Below are 14,620 nucleotides of genomic sequence, written 5' to 3' on the forward strand. Positions count from 1 at the left end.
ACCATGGCTTAAAGGAATTCCCTTTCTCTTGCATCTTTATGATAACCCCTGGGTCCACTACAGTATCTTATCTTGTATTGGCTTCCTTTTTGTCATAATAAGGATATTTTTTTAATATTACTTCTCAGAGATAAAAATGAAAAAACAGAGTTTGACTTTGACAAGGATAAATACGACATCAGAATTCCAGAAGACTTAGATGAAACGGGCAAAAGAGGATATAAAAAACAAGAGAGACTGGACCAGATTGTTCCAGAAAGTGACTACTCATTGAGAGTATGTATAAGGCTCTTTAAAATTTGTTTGTTCATTTTTTGAAGCTGGAGGGTATGTGTTCTTGTTTTAATGTAATACTATGTAATATAGTGTACTTATACTATAGATGTGTTGATTGAGGAGGGAGACAAATATCAGAATTTAAATGTTAGGGCAGTATGTCAACATCTATTTTGAAATTGAAGGTGGAATGTATTTGTGAACTTCTGTAGACATTTGCTGGTTAGAAGAAACTTACTGGGGTTTATATAGTCTTGCAAATATATTCTGCTGTTAAATATAGCCGTCATTATCCACTAAGGAGCAAATCAGGAAATGCAATAAGTAGCTTCAGAAGTTAAATAGGGGTGTGTGTCTGCGGTGTTCAGCAGAGTAAGATTCCATCGTAGTGCAGGTATACATGCATATGCCCATCTGGATCTTTGTCAAACAAAGCCTATCCATTTTAAAATTATCATTTCTAGGTTTTCTGGGAAGCAGAATTGTTTGAATGCATTCATGCAGACAGGGACAGAACTTTCCTGTAAGCTAATTGATATGACCACTTTCTCCACTATTGATTCTCATAAGCTTTGAAGTCGTCTTTTTGTAAGAAAATGCATCTGCAGTTTCTAGGTGTTCTGGGCACGCTTCTTGGCAGGGGGATAATACTCAGAAGTATTCCACTTGAACTAAAACCTTCAGTTATTCTGACTTGCTGAAGCCCTATATCTGCTTCAAGTATGAGAAGTTGTAAATATAATGGTAAATGAAATGCAAATTAAAATTCATAGATCTATGTAGCTATTATCAAGCTATATATAGTCATTTGGGGCAAAGTTAACATGCTTTTATTTGTTATTTTAAAGTTTGTAGTAGAATATTTAAGCTCTCAGTAGGGGAATAAGAGGCTTCTGTGCTTGAGAGCTCTTTTAATGTTAAAACTGCATCTTCAGATACCTTATTAACATGTCATGTGTAAAAGTTGTCCTTCAATTGCAATTAATTTAATTTGTGATACATGTATCCTGTTTTTCTGGATTCAAGTTGGAAAAAAGCCCCACATTTAATAGAAGTGAGTTAAAGCTTGAGTTTGTCTTCCTAAACATAATGTGTATTGCAAAATTTTCATACCTTGATGTTTGAGGGTTTTTTTTAGTAACAGCAGTTACTCTGTTTTGTAGGCTTATTGCAGTATTTTGTATCTGAAGCCAACAATGCAGATCATTCTGCGAGGACAAAAAGTGAAAACACAGCTGGTGTCCAAAAGCCTTGCCTTCATTGAACGTGATATATATAGGCCAAAATTTCTGAATGTATCCTTTACTTATATTTACATTATTGCATGCTGAATTTAATGATGTGACTTTCTTTGTAAACTACCTGGATTCTGCTTGGTACATTGCAGTTATACTCATGTGATTATATTTATTTATTTATTTTTATTTTAAGACATACTGAAGGAATTATTGTCATAGAAAAAAGTTTCAGGACCCAGTTTAGAATGAACACTCAGAGTAACTCTATGTGGTTATGAGATTAGCCAAACTTTTCCTTAATATCTGGTAAAAGGCTAGAACAGTAAGAATTACTTTTGGATTTAACTGCAGAAACAAAGATCATTATGGAATAATGATGTACCATAAAAACAGACTTATCAAAGCTTATGAAAGAGTTGGCTGTCAGTTAAAGGTAAGAAATTAAAGCTCAAAACTATTTTAACATCTTCAAAAATCATTTGCACTCAAATGCTGTTTTTTAAAAAATAATATGAATGCAAACTAGGATATTGATACATCATTTACAAAACTACCTTTTTAATACAATTCTTAATGGCTGCTCAAACTAAATTGTATGTGGTTGTTTTAATGTTTGGTTTTGAAACTAAGCTTGATACGCAAAATATAGGCCTGGGCATATCTTTCAGGACAAAAAGAGGGGTGGAACAGAGGATATTAGTAGTAGTAATAATAATTTGGTGGGCTTGTGTCGAGATTTTAGTTTTTGGGGAAGAGTTGTAAGCCAGAAAATTGTTCTTACCTAGCATACATAGCTGGTTACCTCTGACAGACTCTTGCAGTATTAGCATAGAATATATGTTGTTTTTTCTGATAGATCTTGTTTCCTTACAGGCAAACAACATGGGTGTTGGTGTAGTTGGGATCATTGAATGCAATTTTCTAAAACCAACTCATAACAAACAAGATTTTGACTACACAAATGAATACAGGTAACTGTACATTTTATGCAGACTTTCTGTTCATTGTGAAATACTTAGCAATAAAGACTTCTAAGTAGTAAAAATAAAAGCTTATGTGCCATCATTAAACTGCATGACTGTTCTGAACAGCAAGGGTAGGATGTACACTCGTCATGCTGAATTCATTGTTCAGTCAGTGAAGTCTAGAGCGTTTAGAGTCCACTTCATTGTAAAGTAAGTGCCCTAAAAAGTGGTTGGTTGCAATTCTGCCCTTCAATGATTGTAAAAATGAGCACAGAATAACTTGCCGAAATATGGGTATGTGTGGCACTTGACTGAAATTGTGATACACGAATCCCATGCTGTTAACTTTTTTCATAACATTTCTTGTTTGGTTCCTTTCTGGAATAGCTTTGCTGGATAATTTTGAGCCCTTCTTTTCGGTTTCATTCCAAAGAGTGGACTTGAATGCCCTCAAATCCTCTGCTGCCTGACAGAGCATTTAAAATACCTGCCATCCTGAAGGTAGTGGTGATTTGGGACATTGCTTTGTTTCAGTTTTTATTTCTAACTCGGGGTTGCCACTTGTCGCATATCTGCATCCATCCCATCAGTTAGTATCTAATGTGATATTTCTTATAGTTAAACTGTGAACCAGGTTGGGAATGTAGCCTGACTTAAATTTTTAAACTAGTTTCCTAGTCTGTGTACACTCCTCTGCTGTGAGTCACTTGTACTGGCATTGTGAAAGGAGGCATGTGGAGAGGAGAAAGGCTAGAGGGCATGAGTTGTGTAAGCAGTTTTCAAGCTGAGGCATAACAACTGTCCAGGAAAAACTTCCTGAATAGAAGCCTGGAGAATTGTTACACTCTCTTATTACTTTTTCCTTTCATGATGACAGGGCTGTTGGCTGTGTTCTGTTTTCTGTGCTGCTTCATGTTAAAAGGGGTATTAGGAACAGCTGCCTCCTCCAGCAGCTCTGTCTCAGGACTCCCTCCTGCCTGGCTGCTGAAGCCCAGCCTGGGGACCTGGGGTCTCTGCCCTGGCTGCAGGATGTGGCTACAACCCTCCTGTTTGCAGGTTCAACCAGTAGCAGAGCTGAGCACATGTCCCAGAGCTGCATGCAGAGGACACTGACATGGCTGTTACAGAGTCTGCCACAGACAAGGTGTTACATGTAGGACTCCCATAAAACATGAACAGCCAAGTCCCCTTCCTTCTCTTAGGCTGGCAGAGATAGAAGCTCACTTGTGAAGGCACACACATGGCACTCTAGGCTCACAAGCACATGTACATTTATGGATCCTCCAAGTACTGGCATGGCCCCTCTGTCCTCCTGGCATCCTTGCCTGGACCCAGGCTCTCTTACCTGCTTCAAAGGCCCCCTACGCACTGGCTAGTGGTTCGCTGTTCGCTAGCAAATGTGTGTGTACTCATGTACTCATACCACAGACACTCCATATTTGCAAGTTCCCTTGGGTATACCAACATGAACCCTTGCATGCCTGATATCGCTGCCCAGACCTGGGGCCTCCTGTTCACTGCTGAGTCCAGTTTGGAGGGAAATACATGTGCACGCTCCATGCATGCCAGTACACTGGGACTGGCAAAAATGCAGATGCTTGTCCCCCCTCCCAGCACCAGGCACACGAGCTGTGACACACAGTTCTGTTCCAGCTGCCAGTGCTGAGACCCTAACTCACACTGGTCCACCCCAGGAGCTGTGTTTTGGGGGATGCACCTCCTGCCTTAGTGGGTGGCAGCTGAGACCTCTGCTTGTTCCAATAACTGGCATGACACATTCAGTCTTGACTCCAGGAGCTGGCATCAAATCTACTCACACACAGCTCTCACCAGTAGCTGGAACTTAGTTCTTGCCATACACATGGGATAAAGAATATGTAGAGAATTAAGAAATTATTAAATAATATACAAGAAGGTAGGGCTAGCTGTAGTCCAGACAACTGTACTGACTGAACCTGTTTTACATGCAACCTGCTTCTTCTGTACCTTCTTCTGTCAAACCCCTCTTTGTTCCTCCCTGCTCCTCCTTGCTCACGAACATTGCCTCATCAGTTGGCATAGTTTCAAGCATCCTGAATCCTCAGGTTTGCATCCTTACCAGTTGCAAAATCCTAATTTGCCTGTATTTTTTGATAGCCTGTCAATTAGCATGACTTACTACACTTGTTGTCTTTGCTAATGCCAATTGTTCAGGTTTTATGACTGCCCGTGCTCCTCTCTTTTCCTTTACTTATCCTTCCAATTGAAAAAATAACCATTCTCACGCTCCACATACTCTTACCAGTTCTTGTGACTGACCAGGTTTGTTCTTATCACTACCTCATCAGTCAGGTTTGTTTCTGTTCTTGATGGCTCCTTTGACCATATACACTTAAAAAAGCAGGTACTTTCCTTCTGTGTGCCTTAACACTTGCTTTTGTCTTAGACTTAGAAATTTAGGGTATTAACTTTTAAACATAGGTAGGGTAAACTTTGGCAGGAGAATTCATTACCTCTTTCAAACTGCATGTTTTGCCCTTCAGCCAGTTGTGGTTCAGCTTCCACTGGCAACATGTCCACCATGCATTTCCTGAATTGCTAATTTATATTCAGCTCAGCCTATAAAGATAACCCAGAAACCACACCTAAGGGCTGTAATAAACAGACCTGCTAATTGCAGCAATTGAGGAGCATGATAAATCTGGTCATTCCTGCTGTTGAAACAGTGTTCCCCTGGAGGAGCAACAGACCTAGTAGCTGCTACAGCCAGTGCAGTTCAATCTGCCTGTACCTTTAACTGGTACCCACAGTTTGTGCTGCTCTTTGCAGTGATATTGCCAGTTTTAAGAAGTTCCCGTGTTTCTTTCACCATTGTGCTAGCAGAAACCTTAACAAAAACACATAGTAAAGCAGATCAGGTAGTCAGTCAAACTGGAAAATAGCTCTTCTTAGTTTTTTCAATACAGATGTTCCCTGAACCTTTCTTATGTGGTGGCACTAACAGTTCCTTTGGCAGAAAGGGAGGAATTAGGAACATCATAGTACGGTCATCTGTGTTGACGAGGGTTTGCACTAAGGTTGTGCAAACTGGCACTGTGAGCACTGAATGCTTTTTACATGTTTCTTTTTAAAAAAAAACCAAAACCATATAATGTGGGCACAGAGGGATACTATGCTTGAAAGATCTCCTTTATAAATGTTTTTCTGCAGAGTGCTACTGGTTTTCAAAAGGTAACTTTCCTGCCCAAACCAGAAACATAAAACTGATGCTGCAGTTTCATGATCAGTGTAAACTGACCTGCCCTTCTTCCCCCTCCAGAAGAGGGATGTGATCCCATCCATGTATTGCTGCTCATTTCTGCCTTTGTGGTACTCCCTTTTCTTTGGCACAGAAATTCATGACTTGGGTTCAGAGGTGATCTAAATCAGAACTCTCTAGGTCATCATACTGGTTCACTGCAAACGCATTTGTGTTAGTTCAAGGCACAAGGTGGTTTAAATATTGGAATAAGCCAAGCAGGGATGGACTGGCTTTCAGACTCTGGTTACCCAGCCACTTTACCCTGACATAAATTCAGCATGCTTACAAGAGGCATTCTTACCTCTGCCTCATTTGTGGGGCTTGTTGCTGCTGTTACACACAGCCTCCTTCCTGTGTGCCAGCTCTGGTAGTCATTGGGCTGCACAATGAGCCCTAATCAGGGAACTAGCTGGAAATTAACCTAGGGTAAGACTAGCCTGCTCCTTTTAGCAACATGTTGACTTTATACTGCAATGGTAAGTTTGCAGTCTTCATGTCATATTGTTGCATGTCAGCTTGGAGTAGTCATGAACCTGCAGTTCCATGGATGTACGGAAATATCAGCTAAATACACAGCTACGTACTGGATTGACAGAGGTGGGTTTGTACGTGTTTCTTCTATGACTGAGGTTGAACTGGTGATGTAGCTTCAGAGTTTGCTCTGTACGTTCATGGTGCTTCTGAATTGAGGACTCTTTGATTTCAGTCTTTGTGCTCCAACTCATATTTTCAGCAATTTATTGGCAAACATGACTTCACACAATTTCTGATTTCTAGGCTTTTCTCAAAGCAAAAAGCTTACTGTTGTGCAAATAGAAATATTGGAGCGGTTCATGATTGTTCTTTCATTGTAGATTATAAAAGTTCTTATTGTGCTAGGATTTGATTATTTATGGTGGTCTTTCAAAAACTTTTCAGACTTACAATAGCAGCATTAGGAGAGAAGCTTAATGATTACTGGAATGAAATGAAAACAAAGGCAAATGGAGAATACCCATTAGCTTTGCCAGTTGAGGAGATACAGTGAGTATCACTTCTAAATAGAAGAAATTTACATACTGTTATTACTGTTCTACACTCAGTCATGAAAATGAACTTTTCATGTGAAAGTGCTGGTATTTTTTTCATTACAGAAAACAGCCTGATCAGACATGGGTACAATGTGATTCATGTCTGAAATGGCGGAAGCTGCCAGATGGAATAGAGCATTTGCCAGAAAAGTGGTTCTGCTCACTGAACCCTGACCCACAATTCCGGTAACATTAGATTTCGATGAATATTTCAGTACTGCTTTTAGTTCTTATCACCTCTTATAAGCATGGTTGTTAAGCTCTTTTTCATTTCCCACCCTCAAATCCTTCCGTTTCCTTGACTCAGGAATTGTAATGTGCCAGAAGAACCAGAAGATGATGACTTAATACATCCTACATATGAGAAAACTTACAAGAAAAAGTGAGTACTAGAGACTTTCTTACAAGTGTCTCAGCATTAGAAAGGGAATGTGAAAACTAAATGCCCTTTACTGTCACGTGTGGTGTAATTGCATCTCTTCTGGGAATATATCCAGCCAGAAAATAGTACCTTAAAATCAAGACTTGACTGTAGGAGTGAATAGATGAATAGCACTGTTTTTTTGCTACTAGCATGTTGGCATTACATTCAGATTTCTCTCTGACTTAATACCTGTTTGCCCTCCTAAATCAAAATTAGGAAAGTTGTAACAAAAGGGGCCTTTCATTTAACAGCTACTAAGGAGAGCAATGCAGCAATTGGTGTTCAAGTACAGCTCTTAGAGGGGCACTGTTTTGTGGTAGTAAGTGATGAAAATAGTTTGGGATGTTACAGAAGTGGGCTACTAGGGCTGTTAGGAGACTTTGTCTAAGGAACTGTTATTTTTCAAGGACTGAAATTCAAGGATTTTTCAGTGTTGAACCAGCTGAATACCTCAATACACCTGTTTCATAATAAGAGGGTTCTTAACTAAGGTGTGTTTAAAAAAAACCCAGCTTGGGTAATTTTAACTAATACTGGCTGGTATTCTAGAGTTGGGAGTTTCGGGGTTGGTTTATTTTGGGGTTTGTTTTTTATTTTCAAATTTTTAAAATAAACCTTAATCTATGAGAGAATTTTTTTTGACGTTAAGCTGTTGTATGTAACCGAGATAAAGGAGTGTTGTGTTTGCTTTAGATTTTGAGGCTGGCTTGTTTTTATAATGAATTCACATGTTGAATCTAAGCTTTTTGGTGTGTTTTGTGTTTTTTTTTTTCTTCCTTGCTGCTGGGCAGAGACAGGGAAAAACTGAAGAAGCGTCTAGAGTTCAGCTACCAGGTAACTCTTGAAGTTGATAGGAAACTGATTTTGGTAGTGGAATTGTTCTTGCTGGCAACAGTACTGTGCAGTTTGATTGAATAGGCGAGGCATTGAATTAAGGTTTGCTTTAGCTGATGACCAACTGACTGGTTCAACATCCTGTTTCGTTTAGATGTCTATACAGCATATGTGCGCTATTAGTAAACCAACAATATTCTGTCTTTGCTCTCCAATGATGGAAAACGCATCACTGCTTTGTATGTAGTATTTAAGAAGGAGCTTTAGAGGGACAAAACCCTCTTACAAAAAAATGCTAGAAAATGTATCAGTCACTCCTAGCTCTTCTATGGCATTAGAATGATTACTGGAAGCTAAGCAGGGTCCTGTACTCCAAAAATTTCCTGCCAACTCAATAGCTTAGTTGTGTACATTCTTCTGAAAGACTTCATAGGAGCTTAGATGGCCAGCATCAGGTCCAAGAGCACCTTGAAACACTTCAGAATTTGGATAATTACATACTTACGGGGCCAACCCACATTTCTCTTTGGAAAATGTTTCCCCTGCATGGCTACAGACAACAGACGGATCGTGTGAGTTCTGCATTTGGTAAAATGGCATAATTCTGGCAGATTGTCAAGTTAAGAGAAGGGATCTGATTTCAGATCCTCATTAAGAAAATATACAACCACACAGAGTGAACTGAATGGCAGAATGTGATCACTGGCACCAGCTTTAATAGAAGAGGTAGCATGCTCTTGCAACATGAAATCTGATGTGCTGTGGCTGAATCTAGCTTTACCGGGTTTTGCATTCATTTTTCAAAAAAATGTGTTTTAATGGAGACATCCTTTGTATTGCAAGAGCCCTCTGTTTGCCAGTAGAGAGAGCAGAGCAGTGGAGGGGTAAAAAGTGAATTCAATGAGCCACCCACTCTAAGGTTGGAGCAGGGTGTCAAGGTTTTGTTGAGTCTTCTCTTACAATTGCAGAAGTTTCTGGGTATTGTCTGTATATTGAAACTTTTCCTTGTATTTCTAATCTCTCATCGTATTTATTAGGGTGGGTGTTTTTTGTAATTGGCATTTTACTCATCAGTACCCAGTGGAAACAGCATGGCCCCTTCCTACTGTGTGCCTCCTTTGCACCCAGATTTCTACAGAAATATAGGGCTCAAACCAGGGCCTAACAACCTCAGTAGGAATCCCAGGACACTGTAAAAAGCGTTATAGTTTTCCAGCGTGTCGTGGTTTAAGCCCAGGGGTAACTCAGAACCACACAGCCACTCACTCACTCCCTTCCCGCTTCCTCCCCCCTCTCCCAGGGGAATGGGGAGAAGAATTGAAAGAATGTAACTCCCATGGGTTGAGATAACAGTCCAGTAACTAAGGTATAACACAAACCACTGCTGCTACCACCAATGATAATAATGAAAAGGGAAATAACAAGGGGAGAGAATACAACCGCTCCCCACCCACCAACCCATGCCCAACCCAAGCAGCGATCTAGCCCTTCTGGGTAACTGCCCCCAGTATATATACTGGGCATGACATGCTGTGGTATGGAATACCTCTTTGGCTAGTTTGGGTCAGGTGTCCTGTCTCTGCTTCCTCCTGGCTTCCCCTCCTCCCTGGCAGAGCATGAGACTCACAGAGTCCTCGGTCAGAGTAAACATTCCTCAGCAACAACTAAAAACATCAGTGTTACCAGTGTTGTTCCCAGGCTGAAAGTCAAACACACAGCACTGCACCAGCAACAAAGAAGGAGAAAAATGGCTGCTACTGCTGAACCCAGGAGAGAATGACATCTAATTATTGAAAGTGAATTTGTTGTAGAGAGATATTATGAGGAGATAGTGAAGATGCCCTTAAAACTGGGGTAGGGGGTGGAGATGGGCAGACTTGTAGTAGCTGTACTTTTGCAAGGAGGCACTTAAATTCAGATTAAATGCAGATGCAGATCAACATGGTGAAGTGATTAGTGTGTAGATTGTAACTCAGAATCAAATTTCCTAAGCATGATTTTGGTTTAAGTTGCTTTCATAGTAAAGTGCCATCTGAAGATCACTCAATTTCTGTAGATATTTTACATGTGCCGTTTTAACCTATATACTTCATTGTATTAGTTTTTCTCCAGTTACGTTTACCCAAGTAAAAAAGTAATTTCTATGGGTAAAGTATTGTTCCTTTAGACAAGCTGAATTAATTATGAGCAGGTTTGTGTGTCATGGTCAAGCTTCAGACAGATACAGCTTGGGAAAAGCTCTTGCCTGAGGTTCTACACAGTACTTTTAAAGTAGCTATCTAGAGAAAGACTTGTAAGATCAGAAAGCTGCTTTCTGACAGCAGTAAATCTGTGCACGGAGAGGAGTGTACAGTGTTCACAGTCCTCTAAGAAATCTGGTAAAAGTCTGTAATTACGGTATAGAATTTGCTGCTTTCTAATATGTTGTATATCTTAAACCAACATGAAGGAAACACTTCACAGGTATCAGTAGAGTTTGGGGGTAGAGGTTGTAGAATATTTAAGAAAATTGTGGTTTGCATTGTAGAGTCAAGTTAGCCTTAGTTATTGCAGAATACTGAGCAAGGTTCAAGGAGATATTTGTAGTATATGTAAGAAATGCTGGTAAGAATTCTGCGTGTTGGCAGATAGTTAGAACTGCTTAAACCTATTCTGAAGACTCTACTAATGTCTGTTTCTTTTAATTCTTAATTAATATTATGTTATAGGTCAATAATGAAGTGTTTGTAAGAACACCTGTTTCTTCAAGTAAAGACTTCAGAACATTCTCAGCTGTGAGTGGAAAGGAATCTGTTCTAAGATCACTTCTACCAGAAACATCAAATGCTTCTGTCAAAAGATCTCTGCTTACTTTAAATAGATCAGTATCTTCACCTCATTCTGATTCTGATAACAGGTTAGTGAACCTGTGCAAAGTAGATTCCTATTTATTTCTAAAATTAATAACTTGTTAATGAAAATCGTGGTGTTGATGTAATCCTGTCTTCAGGTAATAGCTGCCAAAATTCATATGTCACTTTTGGGAGCATAGAAAGCCGCAGGTTGATTAAAGGTACCAGGAAACCTTGTGAAGTATAAAAGTGAATGCAGCAAAAAGTAGTGTGTACTGGTGAGGAAAGTTCCTTAGTGGTTTGTTTGTTTAGGAAAAGACTGTATTGTGTTAACTGCATTCTATAGTATGTTTTTCTTAACTTCTGTTGGTTAAGGAATGCATGTGGGATGGAGGATGGGGGGTGGGGGGGGGATGTTTCCACAAATACTGAATCTTAGTCTGTTTTTCAATAATGTGTGAAGGTGATAATTCAGTGTGAGGATGTCAGCCACTTGTGTTTACAGGAAAGGTACTTACTCTGGCTACACATCTTAAAATGCTATGTAGGGAGACATCCCTTTCTAGTTACTGAGTGGTAGCTTTTAATAATGGTTATAGAAACACTAAACATAGTTTGAAACAATTGACTTTGCAATATAATTTCAGCAAAATAATAAACAGTTTAATACTTTGCTTCTCAGTCGTAAACGGAAGACACCTACTTGTGTTACACCTGTGTCTTTAAAGACACCTCGATTAAATGACAAAACATTCAACAACCATGATGATGATGTCATTATTTTAGAGGAGAGCAGTACTCCAAAGCCTTCAGCAGATTCTGATATTCCTGTAGTAAAAACTGAATGTATTAATTTGGATCAAGAAGTGAAGCAGAAAGAAAACTGTGACATTGGAGAACCTTGCAGTGCAGCTACTTCAGAATCAAAAACTGAACAGTTGACCTCATCGACACAGACAGAGCTCCCAAAATTAGTTGTTAAAAAGGAAGAGATGGAAGATGACATTGCTATTCAAGTTCCCAGGGCAGGGATGGAAACTAAAGAGCACAATGTTAATGCTGCTTCCGAGACATCTGTAGATTTTGGAAATGAACTGAAAAATCAGCTGCAATTATTAAGCAAAGAAAAAGAAATGTACAAAAACAAATGTGAAGTATTAACCAAACAAGTAGAAACGCTGGAACAAAGGATTTTTGAATTGAATAATAAGTATGTAAAAAAAGAAATGTGCCATCAGTCGACTGAGACAGTTCCTTCATTTAAAGAAGAAAGTGGTTGTGAAAGAAGCTTGTCCGAAGTGACCATTCTGTATGAACAGGCCTTAGAAGAAATAGCAAAACTAAAGGAACAATGTAGTACCCTGCAAAACTTAAAAACTGGATATGCAGATAGTGAAAACAAGAGTGAGGTAGATGAAATTGCTGTGCAACTGGATGATGTTTTCAGGCAACTGGACAAGTGCAGCATTGAGAGAGACAGATATAAAAGCGAGGTACGTTTGTTAAAGCAGTGATATCCTTCAAATTACCAATTATTTCTAATTTTTAATGGGTGTTTCATAGTTCTCATACACAAGGTGTTGTATGCTTCAGTCCACTAACTAATCAAGCTACCTAAAAGTGAGAAGAAATACTAAATTATCCTAGGATCTCCTGTTCTGCTTTCATAGATAGAAATAAGCAAACTTAGGAGAGAGACTACAAGGCTCCAAGTGGCTTTGACTTGAGACAAAAGAGAGAGCAAGCTTAGGGGGCACACAGATACAGTTGTTCAGCTGACAGCTGGCTATTTTAAAGGAGTTTGTCTAGGTTGTCATATACTACAATCTCACTGAAAAGTTAACTAAAAGCAGTCAGTAAAGTTAAAATGGTGTAAATTTGTATAAGATGCATTTATTTATAAGATGCAATTTTTTTAACATATAAAGGAATTTTTATTTACTTGCCAGGCTGAACTACTAGAAGTGGAAAAAAATCAATTTGCTTGTCAGTGTGAAGAACTGAAAGCAGAAATCGCACAGTTAAAAGCTTCAATTCCACAAGCAGTAGCACGTGCAAATGATTCTACCACCAGTAATGTAGAAGACTCTGTAAATTTTTCTGATGGAGAAAGGTATCAATTTTGTTCTTTCTAGACTGTTATTTCGAGGAAGATTTTGGTTGGTTCATTGTATCTGCAACATTTTGAAGAAGGTTATGTCTGATAATCATACAATAAAATGCAGTTCTTGGAATTCTTTTCTACTGCTGCTTGTGACTCGTAACTCCAGTAACATTTTTTAAAATCAAGTGATTTTTTTTTTTTTTTCATAATTTGGGTATTTGTGTGAGGATTGACCATTGCACAGTAGAATGCCCCACTGACACGTCTTAAAATATCACAAATCAAATGTTAAATAATTTCTTGACACAACTTGCAGAAAAGGAGAGAGAAAGGAGGCAGGAAGGAGTGTGATCATTACCTTATGCTGTGTAGATGAACTTCACTTTTATGTTCTGTTTTTCTTTCTTGATCAATAGTACTGTACTGAAAAGAGTTTGGGGATAGTTTTGAAACTTACTTTTTCCTTTTCCATAAGAATTTCTAACTGCAGACCAATTCTCTGTAACTAGTTTGTGTCCACTGTATCTTTGAACCAAACAAGGGTTTAAACTTATTTTTAAAAGAGCTGGCAGCTCTTGGTTAGTAGAAATAGCAAACACACAAAAAAAGTACACGTAATAGATGAAAGCATGGATGAGCAGACCAGCAGGAATATAGGTATGCTGCCTGTGCAGGTAGGATGGAATTCAAAGCAAAGGCAAGGCCTGGGAAGAGCAACCAGAAGGGCTTCTGTAAGCATAGTAGCAGCAATTGGAGAACAGTGTGGACCTGCTGCTCAGTGGGGCAGGTGCTTAGTGGCCAAGGATATGAGGTGCATGAGGTACAAACTACTGAGGTAATCAGTGTCGTCTTTATCTTGGTTTTTACTTGTAAGGTCTGCTTGCTGAGGTCCCTAAGCCAAGTATAATCTTAGGGAGTGAAGCATTACCTGTAATAAAAGGTGACTGAATTAAGCAACCATTTAAGCAAATTCAGTATACAGAAGTCCATAGGAGCAGATGAGATGTACCAGAGGGAGCTGATGAGTGGATGAAGAGCTGGCCTTGTGATGATATCTCCAAAAGGTGGTGACAGTTGGACGTTCCTGATACCTGGAGAAATGCAGTTGTCGTGCCCGTATTTTGGACATGCAGATCTACAAGCTGGTCAGTGTAGCCTCAGCCCCTGGGAAGACTGGAGCAAATCTACCTTGGAAGCCACCTGCAGCCCCATCATAGTCAAGGTGATTAGGAACAACCAGCATGGATTACTGAGGACATATTATGACTTTGCAACCTCATTGCTGTTCACAGTGAGATGACCACCTCTGCAGACCTTCATTTTAGCAAAGCTTTCAGCGTGGGCTGCCATAATGCCGTGATAGAAAAGTTTGTGAGGTATGGTTTTAGATAGGTAAACTAGGAGGTGGGTTGTAAAGGTGGCTGGACTGCTGATCTCATGGATCAATATCAAGGCCAGTGATTATTAATGGCCTAGATGAGGGAGCAAAATTAACTCAGTAAATTCACAAAGACATCAAATTGTAAGGAGCGATTGATATGTAAGGCTGCAGCTGAGGGACCTTGACAAATTGGAAAACTGGGCTGAAAGAATCCTCC

The 14,620-nt window shown here is 39.3% G+C and overlaps 1 protein-coding gene across 3 annotated transcripts in view; it reads left to right on the top strand.

Moving 5' to 3' along the window:
- The window catches only part of MORC3 (MORC family CW-type zinc finger 3), a 28,406-nt gene that overhangs the window by 11,002 nt on the left and 2,784 nt on the right, over window positions 1-14,620 (top strand). For all 3 annotated transcript variants that reach the window (XM_062622303.1, XM_062622302.1, XM_062622304.1), the window contains 11 exons: window positions 129-276; window positions 1,440-1,571; window positions 1,828-1,947; window positions 2,388-2,485; window positions 6,678-6,782; window positions 6,893-7,015; window positions 7,137-7,211; window positions 8,045-8,087; window positions 10,796-10,983; window positions 11,601-12,411; window positions 12,868-13,031. In XM_062622303.1, the coding sequence (XP_062478287.1) occupies window positions 129-276; window positions 1,440-1,571; window positions 1,828-1,947; window positions 2,388-2,485; window positions 6,678-6,782; window positions 6,893-7,015; window positions 7,137-7,211; window positions 8,045-8,087; window positions 10,796-10,983; window positions 11,601-12,411; window positions 12,868-13,031 (2,007 nt within the window). The remainder of the gene's footprint in view (window positions 1-128; window positions 277-1,439; window positions 1,572-1,827; window positions 1,948-2,387; window positions 2,486-6,677; window positions 6,783-6,892; window positions 7,016-7,136; window positions 7,212-8,044; window positions 8,088-10,795; window positions 10,984-11,600; window positions 12,412-12,867; window positions 13,032-14,620) is intronic.

The sequence above is a fragment of the Pezoporus occidentalis genome, unplaced genomic scaffold (assembly GCF_034315485.1).
Source record: "Pezoporus occidentalis ecotype Australia unplaced genomic scaffold, CSIRO_AGI_Poc_V1 ctg24, whole genome shotgun sequence".
NCBI lineage: Eukaryota > Metazoa > Chordata > Aves > Psittaciformes > Psittacidae > Pezoporus > Pezoporus occidentalis.